The sequence below is a fragment of the Capra hircus genome, chromosome 11 (assembly GCF_001704415.2).
Source record: "Capra hircus breed San Clemente chromosome 11, ASM170441v1, whole genome shotgun sequence".
Taxonomy (NCBI): domain Eukaryota; kingdom Metazoa; phylum Chordata; class Mammalia; order Artiodactyla; family Bovidae; genus Capra; species Capra hircus.
The window spans coordinates 105,897,063-105,913,346 of NC_030818.1; the positions used below are offsets into that span (position 1 = coordinate 105,897,063).

The window sequence follows — 16,284 nt, forward strand, 5'->3', positions numbered from 1 at the left end:
AGCGCGGTCGGCGAGCAAGGGCAGGGAGAGACGCGCGAGGGCGGAGGCGCCGCTGTCCGCTGTCCGCGTCCATGCCTGCCACGTCTCGGGGAGCTACAGACCCCTGTGACCAGCAGGTGGGCTTGGCGAGGCGGTGGATGCGAGGTGGACCGCAACACCAACTGCATCTACCTACCGCTGATAAATGATTAAAAACTGAATTTTAAAAGGTACCGTTTACGTAAAACAAAGGCTCCCCACAAAGATGGAATACTTTGGTGTAGACCTAACAAAACGTGCTGGATCGGTATTCTGAACACTAGGAAAATGCTGATGAGACCCTAAATAGAGAGAAGATAAACTGTGCTCGAGGATTGAAAGGCTCAAAATTGTAAAGGTACCAATTTTCCACAAAGTGATCATAGATGTTTCGCGTAACACCAATGAAAGTTCCAGATTGTTTTGTACTTAATGAGGGGCTGACTATAAAGTTTACATGGAAGGGCGTAGGAACTACATGTTTCTTCTTTCAAGCATGTAGAATGTTTATTTCCATCCTACTACCTCCAAAAGAGGGGCTTCCCTGACGGCTCAGCGGTAAAGAATCCCCCGGGAATGCAGGAAGCCCAGGAGATGTGGGTGCGATTCCTGGGTTGGGAAGATCCCTTGGAGGAGGAAATGGCAACCTGCTCAGTATTCCTGCCTGATAAATCCCGTGGACAGAGGCTCTTGGTGGGCCACAGTCCCCAGGGTTTCAAAGAGTCGTACACAGCTGAGGAGTAGGCATGCAGGAACTGGAATAGCTTAAACCATTTTGAAAAAGAAGGTTGAATTTGGAGGACCCAGACCGCACAGTACTGACTGTGGCTGCACAATCGAGGCAGCATGAGGGACGAGAGACACAGAGGAGAGACGGGCCCTCAGCGCAGGGCCGTCTACACGGAGTGCAGAGCGGCTCACAGAGAAAGGGTGGTTTCCTTAAATTCTATTGAAGTCTTGTTGTTTATGATGTTCCACTGGTTTTGATGCTGAGTACTACGCTGTGTTATGTTCACCCTGATAGCTCAGTTGGTAAAGAATCCATCTGCAATGCAGGAGACCCTGGTTCGATTCCTGGGTCAGGAAGATCCCCTGGAGAAGATCCCCTTTTCCATTCTGGCTTATCACAGGATACTGAATATAGCTCCCTGGGGTGCACCGCGGGACCTTGTTGTTCCTCTGTCCTGTAGATAAGAGTTTGCCTCCTCTGACCCCAAACGCCCAGCCCTTCCCTTCCCCCTCTCCCTCCCCGCTTGGCAACCACAGTTCATTTCTGCTTCACAGGTTGATTCGCACCGTGTTTTAGACCCCACACGTGAGTGGGGGCATATGATGCTTGTCTTTGCCTCTCTGACTTGCTTCCCCTAGTATGGTGATCGCTAGGTCCGTCCATTTGCTGCGAACGGCATCATTCCCTTCTTTTGGATGCTGGGTGCTACTGTACCGGATGCATAGATATGTGCAGGCACCACAGCTTCTTTGGAAAGGATGGCGCCAGTGCCTCTGCCATCCGCACGCAGAAGAGGTGGATGCGGCGGAGTCACACCTCTTACAGAGAATGATTCAGAATGGCATCGTTCGACGAGGAGACTTAGGGAGAAAGAAAGCTCATGACGGCGGTTAGGCAAAGTTCTTGGTAACAACACAAAAAGGCCACCCACAAAAGAGCACGCTGATAAATTTGACTGCATCGAGAAGTTAGAACTTGCTCCGTGAAATGCACAGCTAAGACAAGGTTCAGACTGAGAAGGCATTTTGCAAACCTCATCCAGGAGAAGGCGCTGCACCTAGAATATATAGAGAGCTCTCTAAACGCAGCAGGAAGTAATCGATCAAAAGGCGCGACACTTCGCCAGATGTGGGGGCACTCGGCCCCCAGCCCCCTGTGTGAAGGGAAGCCGCAGGAGGCCTGACTACACATCGGATTGACGTGAGCGCTAGACGGATGCAGAGGAACCGCGGAGGAACACGCTCTCAGCTGGAGGTATCCGGGCAGGGCCTTGAATCTGTTTCTCTTCGTTTGCTTGGCTGCGCTGGGCCTCTGTTGCCGCGCGCGGGATCTTCACTTTCGGAGCACAGACTACTCGCTGCCTTAGCTGCCCTGTGGCGTGTGGAACCTTAGTTCCCTGACCAGGGCTCAAACCCACGTCCCTGGGGCCCGTGGGAAGTTCTGAGGTGAACCCAGCGGTCAGTCTCCACGTGGGCAGGGAAGCACAGGAGCCGTGAAGCCTGCGTGTGCTGGCCCACGGCCGCGCCTCGCAGCCGGGCAGCGGGGTCCCGAGGCCTCCAGCGCTGGGGGCTCAGCTCCCTGGGGCAGCCCGGCTCCTCGCAGGCCTCGGGAGCTGCCAGGTCTCCCCTCGAGCTGAGGGAAGACTCCCTCACAAGGACAAAGCATCAGCGAGGGGAGCCGAGAGCGGGGGGCCTGGCCGGGCTGTAGGGAGTGCTGGGGGACCCTGGATTCGTTCGTGTGCACAGAGAAGCGGCAGCCTCACTGCACGCGGGGGAGCAGCCTGACCCTCCCCCGCCTGCCTTCCGGCCTTTGCTCAGGTTGAGTCCTGGGCCTCAGGCCTTTGCAGTCACCTGACTCCGACCTGCCCTTCACCCAGTCCTGGCGCCGTCCTCTGCTGGGGAAGGGTGGGGTCAGCGGGCAAAGTCCGAGCAGCTCCCAGGAGGGACCCCTCTGGGCGGGGGCCAGGTGGTGACCCTGGGTGGGGGCAGGCGGCAGGGGCCGCCACCTGCCCAGCGGTGACCAGGCTGGGGGGGCGGTGACGGGGGTGGGGTGGCAGCAGGCGGACAGCGCTGGGCAGGTGCCAGAGAGCCAGTGGCCGGTCCAGCTGCCTCCTCGCGGCCTCCCACTGCTCATCGACAGCCCAGGTGAGGGGCGCTCAGGCAGTGGGGGTGTCCACCCAGCTCCTGCCCACCCCCGGGAGCTCAGGGCACTGTGGGCCCTGGAGGTGGGTGTGGGGTGGGGTCCTGGTGTCCCTGGTTCCTGCCCGTCTCTGACGTGGCCTGCGGCTCAGGGACAGAGGCTGGGTCCCGTGGGGACGGCGACTCAGGCAGATCACCCACCCTCTCTGAGCCTTGGTCTTCCCCCCTTAAAACGGGAACATGACCTCGCTCGGAGGCCCCACTCCCACGCTGGCTGGGGGCCCAGGGCCCAGCGATCGGCCAGGAGGAGGAAACCTCCGGGAGCATCTGTGTTCCTGCAGACACGGACGCGGCACAAAGTCCGCGACCTCAGGGTCCTGGTGACCTGACCACTTCCTCTGGCAGCGCAGCCGCCGGCCCAAGGCTCCCGGTGACTCCTGTGCCTGGGCCCCACTCAGGGACGTGGGGTGGGGCTGGCGAGGCCTCGGACGCTGAGCCGGTGCTCAGCCCCGGGCGAACCTCACTGCTGGGTCAGCATGGGCCCACTGCCGAGGGTCAGTCGTGGGGGCGGGAAAAATGTCAGAATCAGATCAGAGAGGCGCAAGGTCGGGCTTTTAAACAGAAACCAGGTGTCTCCGTTCAGAGCTCCTCGGCCCTTTGGCAGAGACAACGCACTTCCCAGGACCCTCCTGACCTCGGTCACCAGGCTCCACGCGGGCAGCTTGGCAACAGTGGGATGGCCAGGCAGTTTCCTGTCCCAACCTGGTTCAGGCCTGACCTCAGGGCTCTTAGAAAACGCCCTGGGAGAGGCCTGGGGTGGGGGCTGCAGGGAGGAGCCTGGTAGGTGGGAGAGTTGGGGTCCTGGATCCCTGAGGTCAGTGTGGAGCTGGGAGTCCTGCCCGGTGGGGGATGGGAGGGGAGCGGGGTCCTAGGGGCGGGGAGAGGGGCTCCCAGACAACACCGGGGTGGCTCTCTGGCCCCTGGTGTGACCCCAGCGCCCCCTCCGCGCTGCATGTGGCTGGCTAGCTTGCTGGACCGGGCATCCTGGCGCCTGGCCCCTGCAGCCCGTCTGATGCCATGCACGGGGCGGGCACCCTGGCTCTACAGTGTGGTCCTTGGCCCTGCCCGTTGACCAGCAGGAGTGGGCCGCCTGAGCCCCGGGGAGGACAAGAGGCGCTCCAGCCAGCAGAGTCGGGGTGCCCCCCGCGGCCCCTCGGGTGCCAGAGCTGCCCCCACCATGGGGCTGACCTGGAAGCAGCGGGCCTTCACGGCTCTGCTGGGCACCGCAGCGGTCTCAGGCCTCACCGCGCTGCTTCTCATCCTGGTGGGGACCATCAACGTCCTCCTGCCTCCAGACACCAAGGTGTGCCCCGGGCGCTCCCGGAGAGGCTGGGCCGGGCCGCGCCTGCCCCCACACCCTCCTGACCCCGGTGTCACCCCCAGTTTGGGATCGTGTTCGACGCTGGGTCCTCCCACACGTCCCTCTTCGTGTATCAGTGGCCGGCCAACAAGGAGAACGACACGGGCATGGTCAGCCAGGCCCTGGCCTGCCAGGCGGAAGGTCAGTGGACAGCCTGCCAGTGGTGGGCGGGGCTGGGAACGTCCGGCCGCTGCCCGCCTGGGCTCTCAGCTGGTCGGGGCTTTGGGAAGCGGTGGTGCAGGCTGGAGCCGTGCAGCAGGGAATCGACCTGAAGGAAAAGGGCTCAGAGAGCTCCGTGGGTCATCCGAGGGGCGCAGCTGGTCAGTGGGTGCTGGGCCGAGGCTCCGGCGCGGGCCTACCTGAGCCTCTCCCCGCGTGCCTCCGACCCCCTCCTCCATCTCCTATAAGGACGCTGGTCCTCAGGTTTAGGGCCCACCCAGGGAAGCCAGGCCATCTCGTCTTCAGGCCCATAGCTTGATTGCACCTGCAGGGACCTTGTTGCAAACACAGTCCCCTTTGCAGGCTCCGAGAGTGAGGACAGGGACTCGTCTTTGCAGGGCGACCTTTCCACCTCCCTCAGGCCCGCTCAGCTCCGCCAGCCTCGGGGCCTGGGGCCTCACCCTGGGTGCTGTGTTCCAGGGTCTGGAATCTCTTCCTACGCCTCCAACCCTGCACGGGTCGGTGAGAGCCTGCAGGGCTGTCTGGAGGAGGCGCTAGCACTGATCCCAAAGGCCAAGCATCACGAGACACCCATGTTCCTGGGGGCCACTGCCGGCATGCGGCTGCTGAGGTGAGGGGCTGGCATGGGGTCCATGTGCCCCTGGGGCTGAGGCGCCACCCAGGTCGGTGAACAGGGGCAGCTCCTGCCAACTCTGCCCCACCCTCCCTGTGCAGCCGCAAGAATCGCTCGCAGGCGGAGGACGTCTTTGCCGCGGTCAGACAGGCCCTGGGCCAGTCACCGGTGGACTTCCGGGGCGCAGAGCTCCTGACGGGGCAGGACGAAGGCGCCTTTGGTTGGATCACCATCAACTACGTCCTGGGCCTGCTGGTGAAGGTGCCACAGGGCGGCCCCAGGGCGGGAGGGTGTGGGGGGAGGGGCCGTGGCCTGTGCGGCGGGGCCAGAACTCAGTGCCCCCCGTCTGTGCCCAGTACTCCTTCTCTGGAGAATGGATCCGGCCCCTGGAGGAGACGCTGGTGGGCGCCCTGGACATGGGTGGGGCCTCCACCCAGATTACCTTTGTACCCGGAGGCCCCATCCTGGACAAGACCACCCAGGCCACCTTCCGCCTCTACGGTGCCGACCACACCGTCTACACCCACAGCTACCTCTGCTTCGGGCGCGACCAGGCGCTGAGCAGGCTGCTGGCCGAGCTGGTGCAGGTGGGCTTGCGTCCTGGGGGGAGGGCGGGGGCCCGGCCAGGCTGGGGCTCCGAGCGGATCTGTCCTCCTGCAGGCCAGCCCGGGCCTCCTGGTCCGTCACCCCTGCTACCACAGCGGCTACCGGGGCACACTGGCGCTGGCGCCCCTGTACGAGTCGCCCTGTGTCCCGGCGGCGCCCCTGGACCTCAGCCAGAACCTCACTGTGGAGGGCACGGGGAACCCCGGGGCCTGTGTCGAGGCCCTCCGGAAGCTCTTCAACTTTTCCAGCTGTGACGGCCGAGAAGACTGTGCCTTCGCCGGGGTCTACCAGCCCCCCGTGCAGGGCCAGTTCTACGTGAGCCCCCTGAGCCTGCCCTCAGGGCCCAGCTTCCTCCTGGAGGCTAAGGGTCCTGACCTGCGGCGCCCTTGGGGAGCCTGGGACCCCGGGTGGGGAGGGTTAGGGCTGAGCCCGGCTCGCCCTGGGCCCCACCCACAAGGGCACATTGCCCCTCCCCACAGGCTTTCTCCAGCTTCTACTACACCTTCCACTTCCTGAATCTCACCTCCAAGCCGTCACTGAGCGAGGCCAACGCCACCATCTGGGAGTTCTGCCTGCTGCCCTGGAAGCTGGTGGGGGGGCCCTGGGCTGCAGACTCACCAAGGGGCGCGGGGGCACCTCGAGCGGGACCTTCCCGGGGTGGGGGCGGGGGAGGTCAGGAGAGGGGCTCACTGGGCTCCTGGCCCCCAGGTGGAGGGGAGCGCGCCCCCGGACCAGGACCCCTGGCTGCGGGACTACTGTGCTTCGGGCCTATACTTCCTCACACTCCTGGTCGAGGGCTACGGGTTCAGTGAGGAGACCTGGGGAGGCATCGAGTTCCGCCAGCAGGTGCCAGCTGGGGGGTCTGGGGGGCCAGGGAGGGGTGGGGCTCCAGGGCCGAAGCCCCGTGGCCCTGACCCAAGCCCTGGCCGGGGTGTGGCCCGCAGGCCGGCGGCACTGACATCAGCTGGACGCTGGGCTACATGCTGAACCTGACCAACCTGATCCCAGCTGAGGTGCCCGCCCCGCGGCGGGCGCAGAGCTTCGGCGTCTGGACGGCCGGGGTCGTCTTCCTGGTGCTGACACTCGCGGCCACACTGGGGGCCGTGGGGGTGCAGCTCTTCTGGATCCAGGACTAGGCCAGCGGCCCCCGACGCCGGCTGCCGAGGCCCAGAGCCCAGCCTGGCCACCTGGGCTGGCCCGTCCCCGTCAGGAGCCTCGGCCCTCGGCCCGGGGGCTCCGGCAGGCCATCAGACGGCCCCCTTCTCCCTCCGGGGTCGCCCTGGCTGTGGGGGCTGTGGGGGCCCCGACCACAGCCCCGCGCTCCCGGCACCCCAGCCTGTTTCCCGGGACCCTCTGCACAGAAGCCGGGCGTCGGGACCCGTGCGGCACCTGGACTGCTGGTGGGAGATGGGCATAGGGCCAGCTCGGGCCTGGGGCGGGGGTGCCTGCCAGAGCCAGAGGAGCCCGTGCTTCGTGGGGGCTTGGCTGTGGGCCATGGGGTCTCCGGCAGAGCCGGTGTCCAGCTCCGTGGGGTTCTCCCGAGCGGTCCACCCGCAGCCCTGGAAGCCCGGTCAGGCTGAGACAGGTCGCACATGGGAGGCAGATGCCTTTATTAAACCCTCCTCGCCACAGCCTCCTCCGCCGAGCTGCTCAGGCGCGCCGCGCGGCCGGGACAGTGAAGCTCTTGGGGAAGATGCCGGTGCGGCCATCACAGTGGCCCTCCAGCCAGGCCTGGTCCACTGCGGGCGTCGGGTCGTTACTGCATCTGCGCGCAGACCCCGGCCGGGCACCCCCCAGCCCGGGCAGCGCAGGCGCTACCTTCACACAGGACATCCACAGTGTCTCCTGGCTGCAAGGCCAGATCCTCGGGCCTCTGGGCAGAGTAGACGTGCTGGGCCACCACCTGGTAGAGGACCGGCCGGCCGCCCACTCCCTGTGGCAGGGTGAGGGCTGGAGGGTGAGCTCAGCCCCGGGAGAAGGGCCGGCCGCCCCCTGAGCCCACCCCGCTCACCCGGCACTGCAGATGCAGACCCCCAGGGCCGGCCGCGTCCCGCCAGGCCCTCCGCAGCGCCTCCTCCCCAGAAAGGGGCACCCAGCGCCCGTCCTCGCTGGGGTCTTGGTAGCTGCAAAGAGACACCTCAGAGGGGGCCGCGTGGGCGAGGGGCTTCAGGGGGTGCTAACCTCTGATGGGCCCAGCCCTCCTGCAGGGCAAGGCCGAGAGGTGGCCATCCCAGAGCCCCCTTCCTGCCCCGCCACGCCGTCCCAGCCCACCTGAGCTGGGCACGCTGAGCGTGGGGGGGCAGGGCCTCGCTCATCAGGGCCCGCAGCCTGGACAGGTCAGCTCCCCTCGGGGCCGTCAGGCTCAGGGTGAGAACGCACTGCACGGTGACAGTCGCCAAGGACTCAGGGTCCCCCGGAGCTGCTCCCTGGGTGCAGGAGAACGGTGGCTGGGCCCCAAGGCCCCAGGTCTGGCCGCGGTGGGCTTCAGGCCCGGGGGCAGGGCAGGGGCGGAGTGGGGGGCGGGGGCCACGGACTTGGGAGGCTTCCTCAGCTGGATCGGAGCGGGGCCTGGCCTCGGGGCCCTCACGTCCCTGGGGAGTGGGGGTGACGTGACAGCTGCTGGCTCTTACCCCTGCGCCGGTGGGCTCCTCAGAGGAGCCAGGGCTGGGCTCCCCAGCTGCCAGCAGCCCTGCAGGGAGAAAGGAGGGGGGAGCCAGGGAGCCAGGTGACTGCTGTCCTCTGAGGGGAGCCAGTCAGAGTAGGGGCGGCTGGCACCCTGCGCCCGGGAACCACAAGGTCACCAGCTTCCGCTGTGGAGGACCCAGCAGCTCCCAGCGCTCCCCACAGACGCCTGCCTGGGCCCTGAGAACACCCCGCCCCCCCAGGGGGCCCTCAGCCCGCCCCGCACGGGGCCTCACCTGGAGGAGCCTGCTGGCCAGCGTCCTCCCCGTGGGCACTCTGCAAGGAAAGCCACAAGCTGGGGCTCTGCTGGGCCTCAGGTCGGGGCAGAGGGTGGGGGCGGGGTCTCTGCTGGGCCTAGCAGACCGGGGGGTGAGGGGCACAGCCTGCAAGATGGCCCGGCTGGGCAGGAGGCCACCAGCCCAGCCCTGCCACGGGTAAATCTGGAGCATGAACCAGATCCCTGCGACCGGAGATGACAGACCGGCCGCCGTGCCTGTGGGCGCGGAGCTGTCTTCCCCTGGCCCACCAGGAGGTGGCAGCTGCAGCTGAGACCAGCCCGGGAGGCTGGGGCTGAAGCCAGGGACCCGCTGGACATCACTCTGCGTCAGGACCGCAAGCCTTGGGCATGCTGGGGGCGGGACGACACAGAGCCCCCAGCCCAGGCCGCCTGACCCACGGATGGAGACCCCGACTTCAGGGTGGATTAAGTGGGCTGAGTTTGCACATGAAGCATTAGGATTTACCGACTGCTGGAAGCAGTCGGGGAGCTGCTGCCGTTCCTTCTGGAAGGCCTAGCGCTCAGCACAGCAGTGATGAACCGACGGCTTTCAAGAGCACTGATCAGCCCACGAGTGAGCCGGGCCTCAGTGGACGAGGAGGGGGAAGGACCATCTCGTTCTCACCCGAGCCCCTTGATAACGTGAATGTGCGAGGCTGCTTTCTCTGTGGTTAACTCTAACTTCCTCACGGCGGCCTCACGGCCCCTGGCACCCCACCCCTCAAGGCACACCTGCCCAGCACACCTGCCCTGAGAAGCCTGAGCCGACCCCTCCTCAGCTGCACGCAGCCCCTGGGGCATCTTGGAGAGTCCCGCGTCCAGCAAGGAAGGCCGGGCGCCCCAGCTGAGGGGCGGAAGCCTCACGGCTCTGAGGCACACACTGCAGCCCCTCCCGGGTCCAGGGTGGGGAGCACCCCCAGCTCCCCTCGGGGCACCTATGAACGTCCGTGTGTCCCCGACTCCTGGCATCTGGTCGCTGCGGCTGACTCCCACCCGGCCCCTGGCCTGCCTAAGGAAGCCGGAGCCCTGTCCCCAGCAGGTGATGAGGCAAGCTGCCCGGCCTGAGATGCCCCGCTGGGGCTGGTCCCCAAGCCCAGCCTGGGGCGGGGGTCTTGCAAATGCTGTGGCCTCTGCCTGCCCAGCCGGGGCTCACCCACCTTGTGGGTAACCAGCGTGCCGTGGTTGTGCTGCCCAGCCTGGCCGGAGCTGACCTCCAGCTCCACGTCAGCGGGTGTCCTGGGGCTGCATGGGGTGTCAGCTCTGCCGGGGGCAGTGTCACGGGCCCTGGAGGGGAGGGGCCCTCTTTCCCAGGCCTCCCCCACGGGCAAGGCCTCGTGGGAGGTGGGCCTGCAGAGCCCCAAGCTGGAGAGGAGCACCCCACTCAGAGGGCCGCCTGCAAGGCTGCGTCTGATGGGCTTTTCCTGCAGCCTGTGGCCAGCTGCACCCCACCGGTGCCTCTGGTGCCCCCCCGGCCTGAGCGGGGGTGGGCTCTCCCCCTGGGGGCAGGATGGGCTCAGGACAGATGGGAGGGCTGACCAAGGCGGGATGCCCCCCACCACACTGGGACCCTGGACAGTCTGGAAAGGGGACATGCCCCACTGGCCCCTGGTCCCTGGCCCTGAGTGGCCGCAGCAGGTCTGCCCAGGAGCTCCAGCATCAGGCCAGGAGGCAGGCCTCGCAGGGCCCCTGCTGATAGAAGAAGTGGGAGCCAACCCCTTCCTACCGTGCAGCAGCCCTGGGCCTGGCTTCACCACGCACGTCCAGAGCCTGTGGGCACAGACAGCTCCTCCTCAGGACGCAGACCCCCAGGAGCCCCAGGGGCCAGGGGGCAAGGCTGCAGGATTTTCACCGGCTCTCACCAGGATGGGCTACCCCCTAAGTTTAGATCGGAGGGACATGGGGAGCCCCGGGGAGAGTTCAGGCACCCCTAAGGGTAAAGAATCCAGGAGGCCTGGACCTGCCAACGCCAGAGGAGACACAGGGGGCGGGAGGCAGCTCGCTTACCTGTGGCTGTGGCGGGGCGACCCCGCGTGAGCCGGCGGGGAGGGCGGAGGCCAGCACCTGTGAGCGGCAGCAGGGGCGGCATCTCAGCGGTGCCCGGCCTGCTGCCCACCTGCACCCCCGAGTCCCCGCCTGTCTGGTGGGCCTGCCGGAGCCTGGCTTATCTGTGTGACTTATTTTCAGTATCACTTTTAAAAGGTTCTTATTTCGTAGCAACAGCCACGTCCTGCGGTAAGGGCTCCGAGTGCGTGGATTAATGCAGCTCAGAAGCACCTCCTCCAGGCAGCCCTCCAGCTAAGACACCCAGTGCCTGGCCCTGGGTGACTGGGGCGTCAAGGGCCCGGGCCACAGCTAGAGACCAGAGTGAGCCTCCCTTTGTGCGCAGGGAGCCCTCTTTCCCCGCACAACAGCCCAGCCTGGGGCAAGCTGCATCGCATCAGCCGGCGATTTTGCTGGTGCCACTTGCCCGGACCCCGGGCTGGGCAGAGGTGGCCAGGCCAGACCTCCCTGTTCCTCCAGGTTCCCGCCCCCTGAGGCCAAAATGCAGGGCGAGGTTGAAGCCAGGAGAGCGAGGCTGCGGCTGAGGCAGGCAGGGCTGGGCCGGCTGGGGGTCCGCAGCGGCTTTCAGTAGCTCCGCCTCCAGGTCCCAGGACTTACCCGTGAGCACTGCTGCCCCGGGAGCCTTGTGCCCCCTCTCACCCCAAGGCCTCGATGGCCCCAGTGCTCCGGACAATGTGAGCTCAACAGGGCCTGGCCGCCCGCCTTGCGGCCTGCTGGAGCCGCTGGCCCCAAGGCCTGGGCCCAAGCAGAGAGAAGCCGCCTCCTTTTACCTTGGCCTTGCCCAGGAAATCCACAGGCTCCAGGTGCTCCATGTGCCGCCTATGGGGCCGGAAGACCTCACCCCTGGGGACCTGCCGAGGCTGCAGGGGGACCTGTTTCTGGAGGGGGCCGGATAGGGGAGCCCTGAGTGCCGGGAGCCGCCCGGAGCCTCAGAGCAGGACGGCCCACCCCCCAACTCTCACGGCCTGTGGGAGGCCCATCCCCCCCAGGGCACACACGCCCCCCACCTCCAGACTTTTCTTTATCTCATATAGTTAGTCTTGGGGGGCTGGATGGATGTGAGCCCCAAAACTGCAGGCTGTGGGCCTGGCAAGCCCCCCCGAGTCAGCTCAGGAGCCTGGCTCCCCTCGCCTGCCCCCCTCGCCTGTCCCTTACCTGCACTTGGCCCAGGGCGATGTCCAGGTCATTGCGGACCCCTTCCGGCCCCTTGGAGATGGCGTCCCCCAGGCTGCAGGTGGCCTCTGCCCAGAGCCCCAGCTGGCTCTGCACTGCAGCCACATTGAACAGCACCTGAGGGCAGGGGGTGCGGGTGGGGGGCGAGGTGACGGCAGGTCCAGCATTCCCCTCCCCCGCAGGGCCACCATCTGGCCCCGCACCTGGCCCTGCACTGGTCCAGCCCCTGAGCTGCCCAGACACAGTGGCCCGGGGCTCTTCCAGGTGCCCCCTGGCTCCCGCCCTGGGGTGGGCTCTGCCTGGCTGGTTTCTCTCTGGACCCCTCAGCCAGAGCCAACCAGCCCTCACTGCTCCTCCTCTGCTCTGAACGTCAGGCCATCTCCTGTCTTCGGAAACATCCGCTCAGCCTTCACGCCTGTCCTGAGTTTGGCCTGACCCCCTCCTGCCCGTGCTGCCCTGTTCCCTGAACCCCCAAGAGTCTGGGGCACTATCTGAGGGGCGCCTCTTGTCCGCCCCTTCCCGCCCGAGCTGGGGGATAGCAGTCAAGTCGTCCAGTGCTGCTGGGAGGACGGAGCGCCGCCCGGGACAGCCCCGTCCCCGCGCTCTGCAGGGGCTGTGCGCTCCTCGGCCCACTGCCACGGGTCTGCCCGGGCCATGGATGCCAAGCCCACGCCCCGCCCTACAGGCCAGGGCTGGGGCCTGGCCCACCCAGGTGGGACTCCCCCCATGGCTGACCTACCGGACACTGCAGCTCCCAGAGGCTGCAAGGCGGCCTATTTCTGAGAGCGGTGGGAGAACCTCCCAAGCCTTTCTCTCAGTGCCGGCTACTCCCCAGGAGGCCAGGAATTGAGCCAAGCACCAAGCCCAGGGCAGGGACGCCAGGGCCCACTGCCAGGCCAGCTCCCACCCTGCCCACCCCGCCACCTCTCGCTGACCTCCAACACTGCCCTCTCCTGCTGGGATTTTGGGGGCCCTCTGGCCAGAGGGAGCACCTCACTTAACTCGGGCCCACCTGCACAGTGACAAGATGACAGGGCCCAGAGGGTGGGGCCAGCCTTGGAAGGACCCCCCGGGCTGCCCGCCCACAGACAGCCCCCAGGGTCCAGCCACACGGCCTCCTGGTGGCCCGCTCCCCGCACGCTCACCTCCCAGGCTTGCAGCTTGAACCGCAGGCCCAGCTGGGTGTAGTCAATAGCAGTGTTATCCCTCAGCTGGGCCAGGGTGCGCTGGAAGTCGGACAGGGCCTCCTGGAACCTGTGGGCAGTAGGGGAGCCTGGTGTGGGGGCCCTGGGCGGCCCCAGGGCAAGGGCTCCACCTTGGCCCGGACCTGGCCCCCGCCCCAGCCCCTCCTGCAGGGGGGCAGCGGCGGTCAGCAGGCCTCAGCACACGGGGTCCACACAGACGGGCTGTGCCGCATGTGGCCTCCTCCACCTGCACCGCAGGCCCTCTCCCGAACCTCGGGGTGCAGAGTGCCCTGCCTGCTTCCGGGGTCTCCGTCCCGCAGGCCTCCCCACCCAGACCCCGGCTGGATGCCCCAACCCCAACCAGGATCCTCATTGCCCCCGGGGAGGCTTCCGGGCTGATGAGAAGATGACCCCAGAGCCCGCCCACCCTGTGTAGGGCCTTCTGTGGGTGCTGGGCCTGCCCTGTAGCTCTGATTCCTTCCCTGGGAAGGGCCTGGCACAGAGAGCCGCGTGGGCAGAGGACCCCCGCCAACCCCGCCGGGTCCTGGGATGCACCATTCCTCCAGCCTTGCCCTGGGTTTCCCGGAGGCAGAATGGGCAGAATCATGCCGTCCCTGCAGTCCAGGGGGTAGGAACGGAGGAGGGGAGCCGGCAGAAGCGGTCTGTGACCCTCTTCCAAACAGAGCCGAGGGTCACTGTGCAGCCCGGCGTGGGGACAGAGAGACACGCCCCCACGTGACACGATCCTGTCCCCGGGCTCCATGGAGCAGCCCGGGGAGAGCTGGCCAGAGGAGGTGACCGTGGGCAGAGAGGAGCACAGGCAGGACTCTGCAGAGATGAAGGGCCGTCAGAGAAGGAAGAGGGCACGTCTGTGTTCACCTCTCCAGCTGGAAGTTGGCCACTCCGCGCTGGAGGAAGCCGACAGCCAAGCAGGCGTCCTTAGTCACCGCCCGGTCAAATGCCTGCGGACAGAAATGTCTGCGGACTGCTCAGGCCTGCAACCCCGTCACCACCGTGTCACAGATGGGGATGCCCAGCAGTGGGTCAAGGAAGCCCGTCGGCCACATGACGGTCACCTGCAAGAGAAAGCCTCCCTCGCCTGCCCAGGGTTCTCTGGGTCCAAGGGGCGCAGGCGTCACGGCTTCAACGCAAACCTGCCTGGGCTCCCCAGGTGTTTTCTGATGGCTGCTCGGGGGTAGTTAGATGGCGGCACAGACCAGCTTGTTAACCACGAGGACGAGGAAACGCTCCAGCACGTTGATAATAGTTACCTCCACGGAGGGAGTTATGTTAAGACTGTTGTCTCCTTCAAGCCCTAGCTTTGGTGGTTCACACAAAAAGACACATGTTTCATCTACTAGAATCAGAAGGGACAACAGCACGAAAGCCTTAATATGCGTGTGAAGCCCAGCTCTTCCTGAAACTGAACTCAGAAATGATGCCGCCTGTTCCTAAGGACAGCAGCCATCAGTCAGACGCAAGCGAAAGGAGTGCACCCAGCAGCCATCAAGTTAAATACAGGCAACTGGAGGGTGTCACGGTCCCACTCTGACAAACCTGGCTGAGCGCGGGCTTGTCGAGCTGAGTCTGACCGAGGTTGAGAGTCAGCACTCGGGCACTGATGTGGCCGCTCAGCACAAGGGAAACCCTTTTATCCTGCCACATAGAGTGGCCGGATAGGAGCTTCTGGGGGGCTCCTGCCAGAGACGGAGCCCCAGCTCCCCCACCCTGTCCAAGTCAGCTTTATTGATTGTAGCTGTTCCATTTGCTTTTTAAATTTTTCCAACAAACATGCCTCTGCTACTCCATCTCCGATTAGGGTGGAGGAGAATTTAACGTGCACACCCTTGGCCTGGAACCTCTGTCTCCTCTCTCTGATTAAATCGAGGTTTAGAGGAGGTAGTGACTGGACTGGCCTCATTCCACTGACCCCGTGGTGTCCAGGGATGACATCCCCATTGCTGGATAACATTTTAACACTGACATTGCTGCTGAGATAACTGTAGATTCGAACACATATGTGAGGAACGACAGGGCATGCCCCTTGGACATGTTTTCGGTTGACGTCGCCGTTGGCCTGGGCAACACGGGAACCTGGCTCTTTCTGGGGGGCCCTTGGGGACCCAAGCAGTGAGCAGGGTGCTACTGCTTTTTGTCATCACCCATGGGATGTGCACCACTGTGATGACCCTGGAGGCTTGAAGGGCAGGGATGGCCCTGCCAGGCCCTCAGCAGAGGCGGGTGTGTGTGTGCCCGTGCATTCATCTGGCTCTGGGTTCTGCTTTGGGGAGTGGGTGGGGGACAGGCGAGCACACAGATCTGGGGTTTAGGCCCCAACCAGAGGCTGTCTCCTGGCCATCGCCACGGGCACCCGTGGCAACCCTCCGGCCCCATCCAGCCTGGAGCCTCTGTAGGCACCTTAGCACCTCCATCAAGAGCACCTGAGCCAGGGCTCACTCGGCCTTTCCACAGGACTGCAGAGCAGGGCAAACAGTCCCCACAAGTGGAGGCTGTGCTGGAGCCTTGCGACCCCATCCTGGCCCTGACGCAGCTCAACAGGGTCCCCCCTGGACACACACAGGTCCCACCTGCTTAGGTGTTCGCTGCAGCAGAACGCTGGGGTGGGGGGAGTCTCCGGGTGGCCATCAGGGAAGAAGAGTGGGGGCCTTGGGCTCACCCCTGCAGCTATCGCACCACGCATTGCCACCCCACCCCTCCAGCCCCGGCCACCAGGAGCAGAGAGCTGCATCCCCTGAGGTGGGGTCTCTGCGACAAAGCCTGGGGTCCCCCTGGCTCACCCGCAGCGCGGCCTCCGGGTCCCCGGCCAGCAGGTGCACGCAGCCCACGTTGAAGCTCACCCTGGCGGGCGGCTCCGAGACGCTCGAGAAGAGGCGCAGGGCGCAGTCCCAGTCCCCGCGCGCCACAGCCTGCGCGCCCTGGTGCCAGTCGCGCAGCAGGTCCCCGAGCGAGGCCATGGCGGAATGGACCTCGCCTGGCCCACGCGGAAGTCGGCGCTTCCCGGCCGGATCGCGGGAGGCGCAGGGGGCGGCCGTGACGGTCTTGCCGCGGGCCCGGGGGTGCTGGGGGCAGAGGACCGCGGGGCCGGGGCCCCGGAATCCGGAGACCAGCGCGGGCCGAGGGAGCCCTTCGAGGCGGACAGAAGGGGCGAGGGCACCTCCGGCGCCAGGTACCAGGTGCGGGC

General features: G+C 65.8%; 2 protein-coding genes across 12 annotated transcripts; one reads left to right on the forward strand and one right to left on the reverse strand.

Moving 5' to 3' along the window:
* ENTPD8 (ectonucleoside triphosphate diphosphohydrolase 8) lies at positions 1,272 to 7,336 on the forward strand. Of its 4 annotated transcripts, none has more exons than XM_018056226.1 (10): positions 1,272 to 2,892; positions 3,994 to 4,249; positions 4,330 to 4,447; positions 4,946 to 5,096; positions 5,201 to 5,360; positions 5,456 to 5,686; positions 5,760 to 6,020; positions 6,185 to 6,295; positions 6,414 to 6,551; positions 6,650 to 7,336. In XM_018056226.1, the coding sequence occupies exons 2-10, from the start codon at positions 4,124 to 4,126 to the stop codon at positions 6,839 to 6,841; spliced, it is 1,488 nt and encodes a 495-aa protein (XP_017911715.1). In that variant the 5' UTR covers positions 1,272 to 2,892; positions 3,994 to 4,123; the 3' UTR covers positions 6,842 to 7,336. The 4 variants fall into 4 exon arrangements, with proteins under 4 accessions (XP_017911715.1, XP_017911716.1, XP_017911719.1 ...); XM_018056227.1 differs by having other exon boundaries at positions 1,272 to 2,002; positions 4,023 to 4,249; XM_018056230.1 differs by having other exon boundaries at positions 2,763 to 2,892; positions 4,023 to 4,249.
* NOXA1 (NADPH oxidase activator 1) lies at positions 7,295 to 16,085 on the reverse strand. Of its 8 annotated transcripts, none has more exons than XM_018056223.1 (14): positions 15,881 to 16,085; positions 13,962 to 14,044; positions 13,044 to 13,152; positions 11,881 to 12,015; positions 11,496 to 11,603; positions 10,669 to 10,725; positions 10,388 to 10,431; positions 9,822 to 9,906; positions 8,624 to 8,663; positions 8,336 to 8,394; positions 7,977 to 8,131; positions 7,717 to 7,828; positions 7,524 to 7,638; positions 7,295 to 7,444 (listed from the first exon to the last, which is right to left on the reverse strand). In XM_018056223.1, the coding sequence occupies exons 1-14, from the start codon at positions 16,055 to 16,057 to the stop codon at positions 7,356 to 7,358; spliced, it is 1,368 nt and encodes a 455-aa protein (XP_017911712.1). In that variant the 5' UTR covers positions 16,058 to 16,085; the 3' UTR covers positions 7,295 to 7,355. The 8 variants fall into 8 exon arrangements, with proteins under 8 accessions (XP_017911712.1, XP_017911711.1, XP_017911709.1 ...); XM_018056222.1 differs by having other exon boundaries at positions 7,299 to 7,444; positions 9,822 to 9,948; XM_018056220.1 differs by having other exon boundaries at positions 7,299 to 7,444; positions 7,977 to 8,394; positions 9,822 to 9,948; positions 15,941 to 16,085.

Bases quoted from the DNA above. Each gene is read 5' to 3' on its own strand.
- NOXA1 (XM_018056217.1), bottom strand. From the start codon at position 16,057: ATGGCCTCGCTCGGGGACCTGCTGCGCGACTGGCACCAGGGCGCGCAG. The intron at 13,153-13,961 runs GTGAACACAGAC...TACTGCCCACAG, and splicing joins GCCAACTTCCAGCTGGAGAG to GTTCCAGGAGGCCCTGTCCG. The intron at 10,726-11,495 runs GTAAAAGGAGGC...TGCCGCTCACAG, and splicing joins ATTTCCTGGGCAAGGCCAAG to GTGCTGGCCTCCGCCCTCCC.
- ENTPD8 (XM_018056226.1), top strand. From the start codon at position 4,124: ATGGGGCTGACCTGGAAGCAGCGGGCCTTCACGGCTCTGCTGGGCACC. The intron at 4,250-4,329 runs GTGTGCCCCGGG...TGTCACCCCCAG, and splicing joins TCCTGCCTCCAGACACCAAG to TTTGGGATCGTGTTCGACGC. The intron at 6,296-6,413 runs GTGGGGGGGCCC...CCTGGCCCCCAG, and splicing joins GCCTGCTGCCCTGGAAGCTG to GTGGAGGGGAGCGCGCCCCC.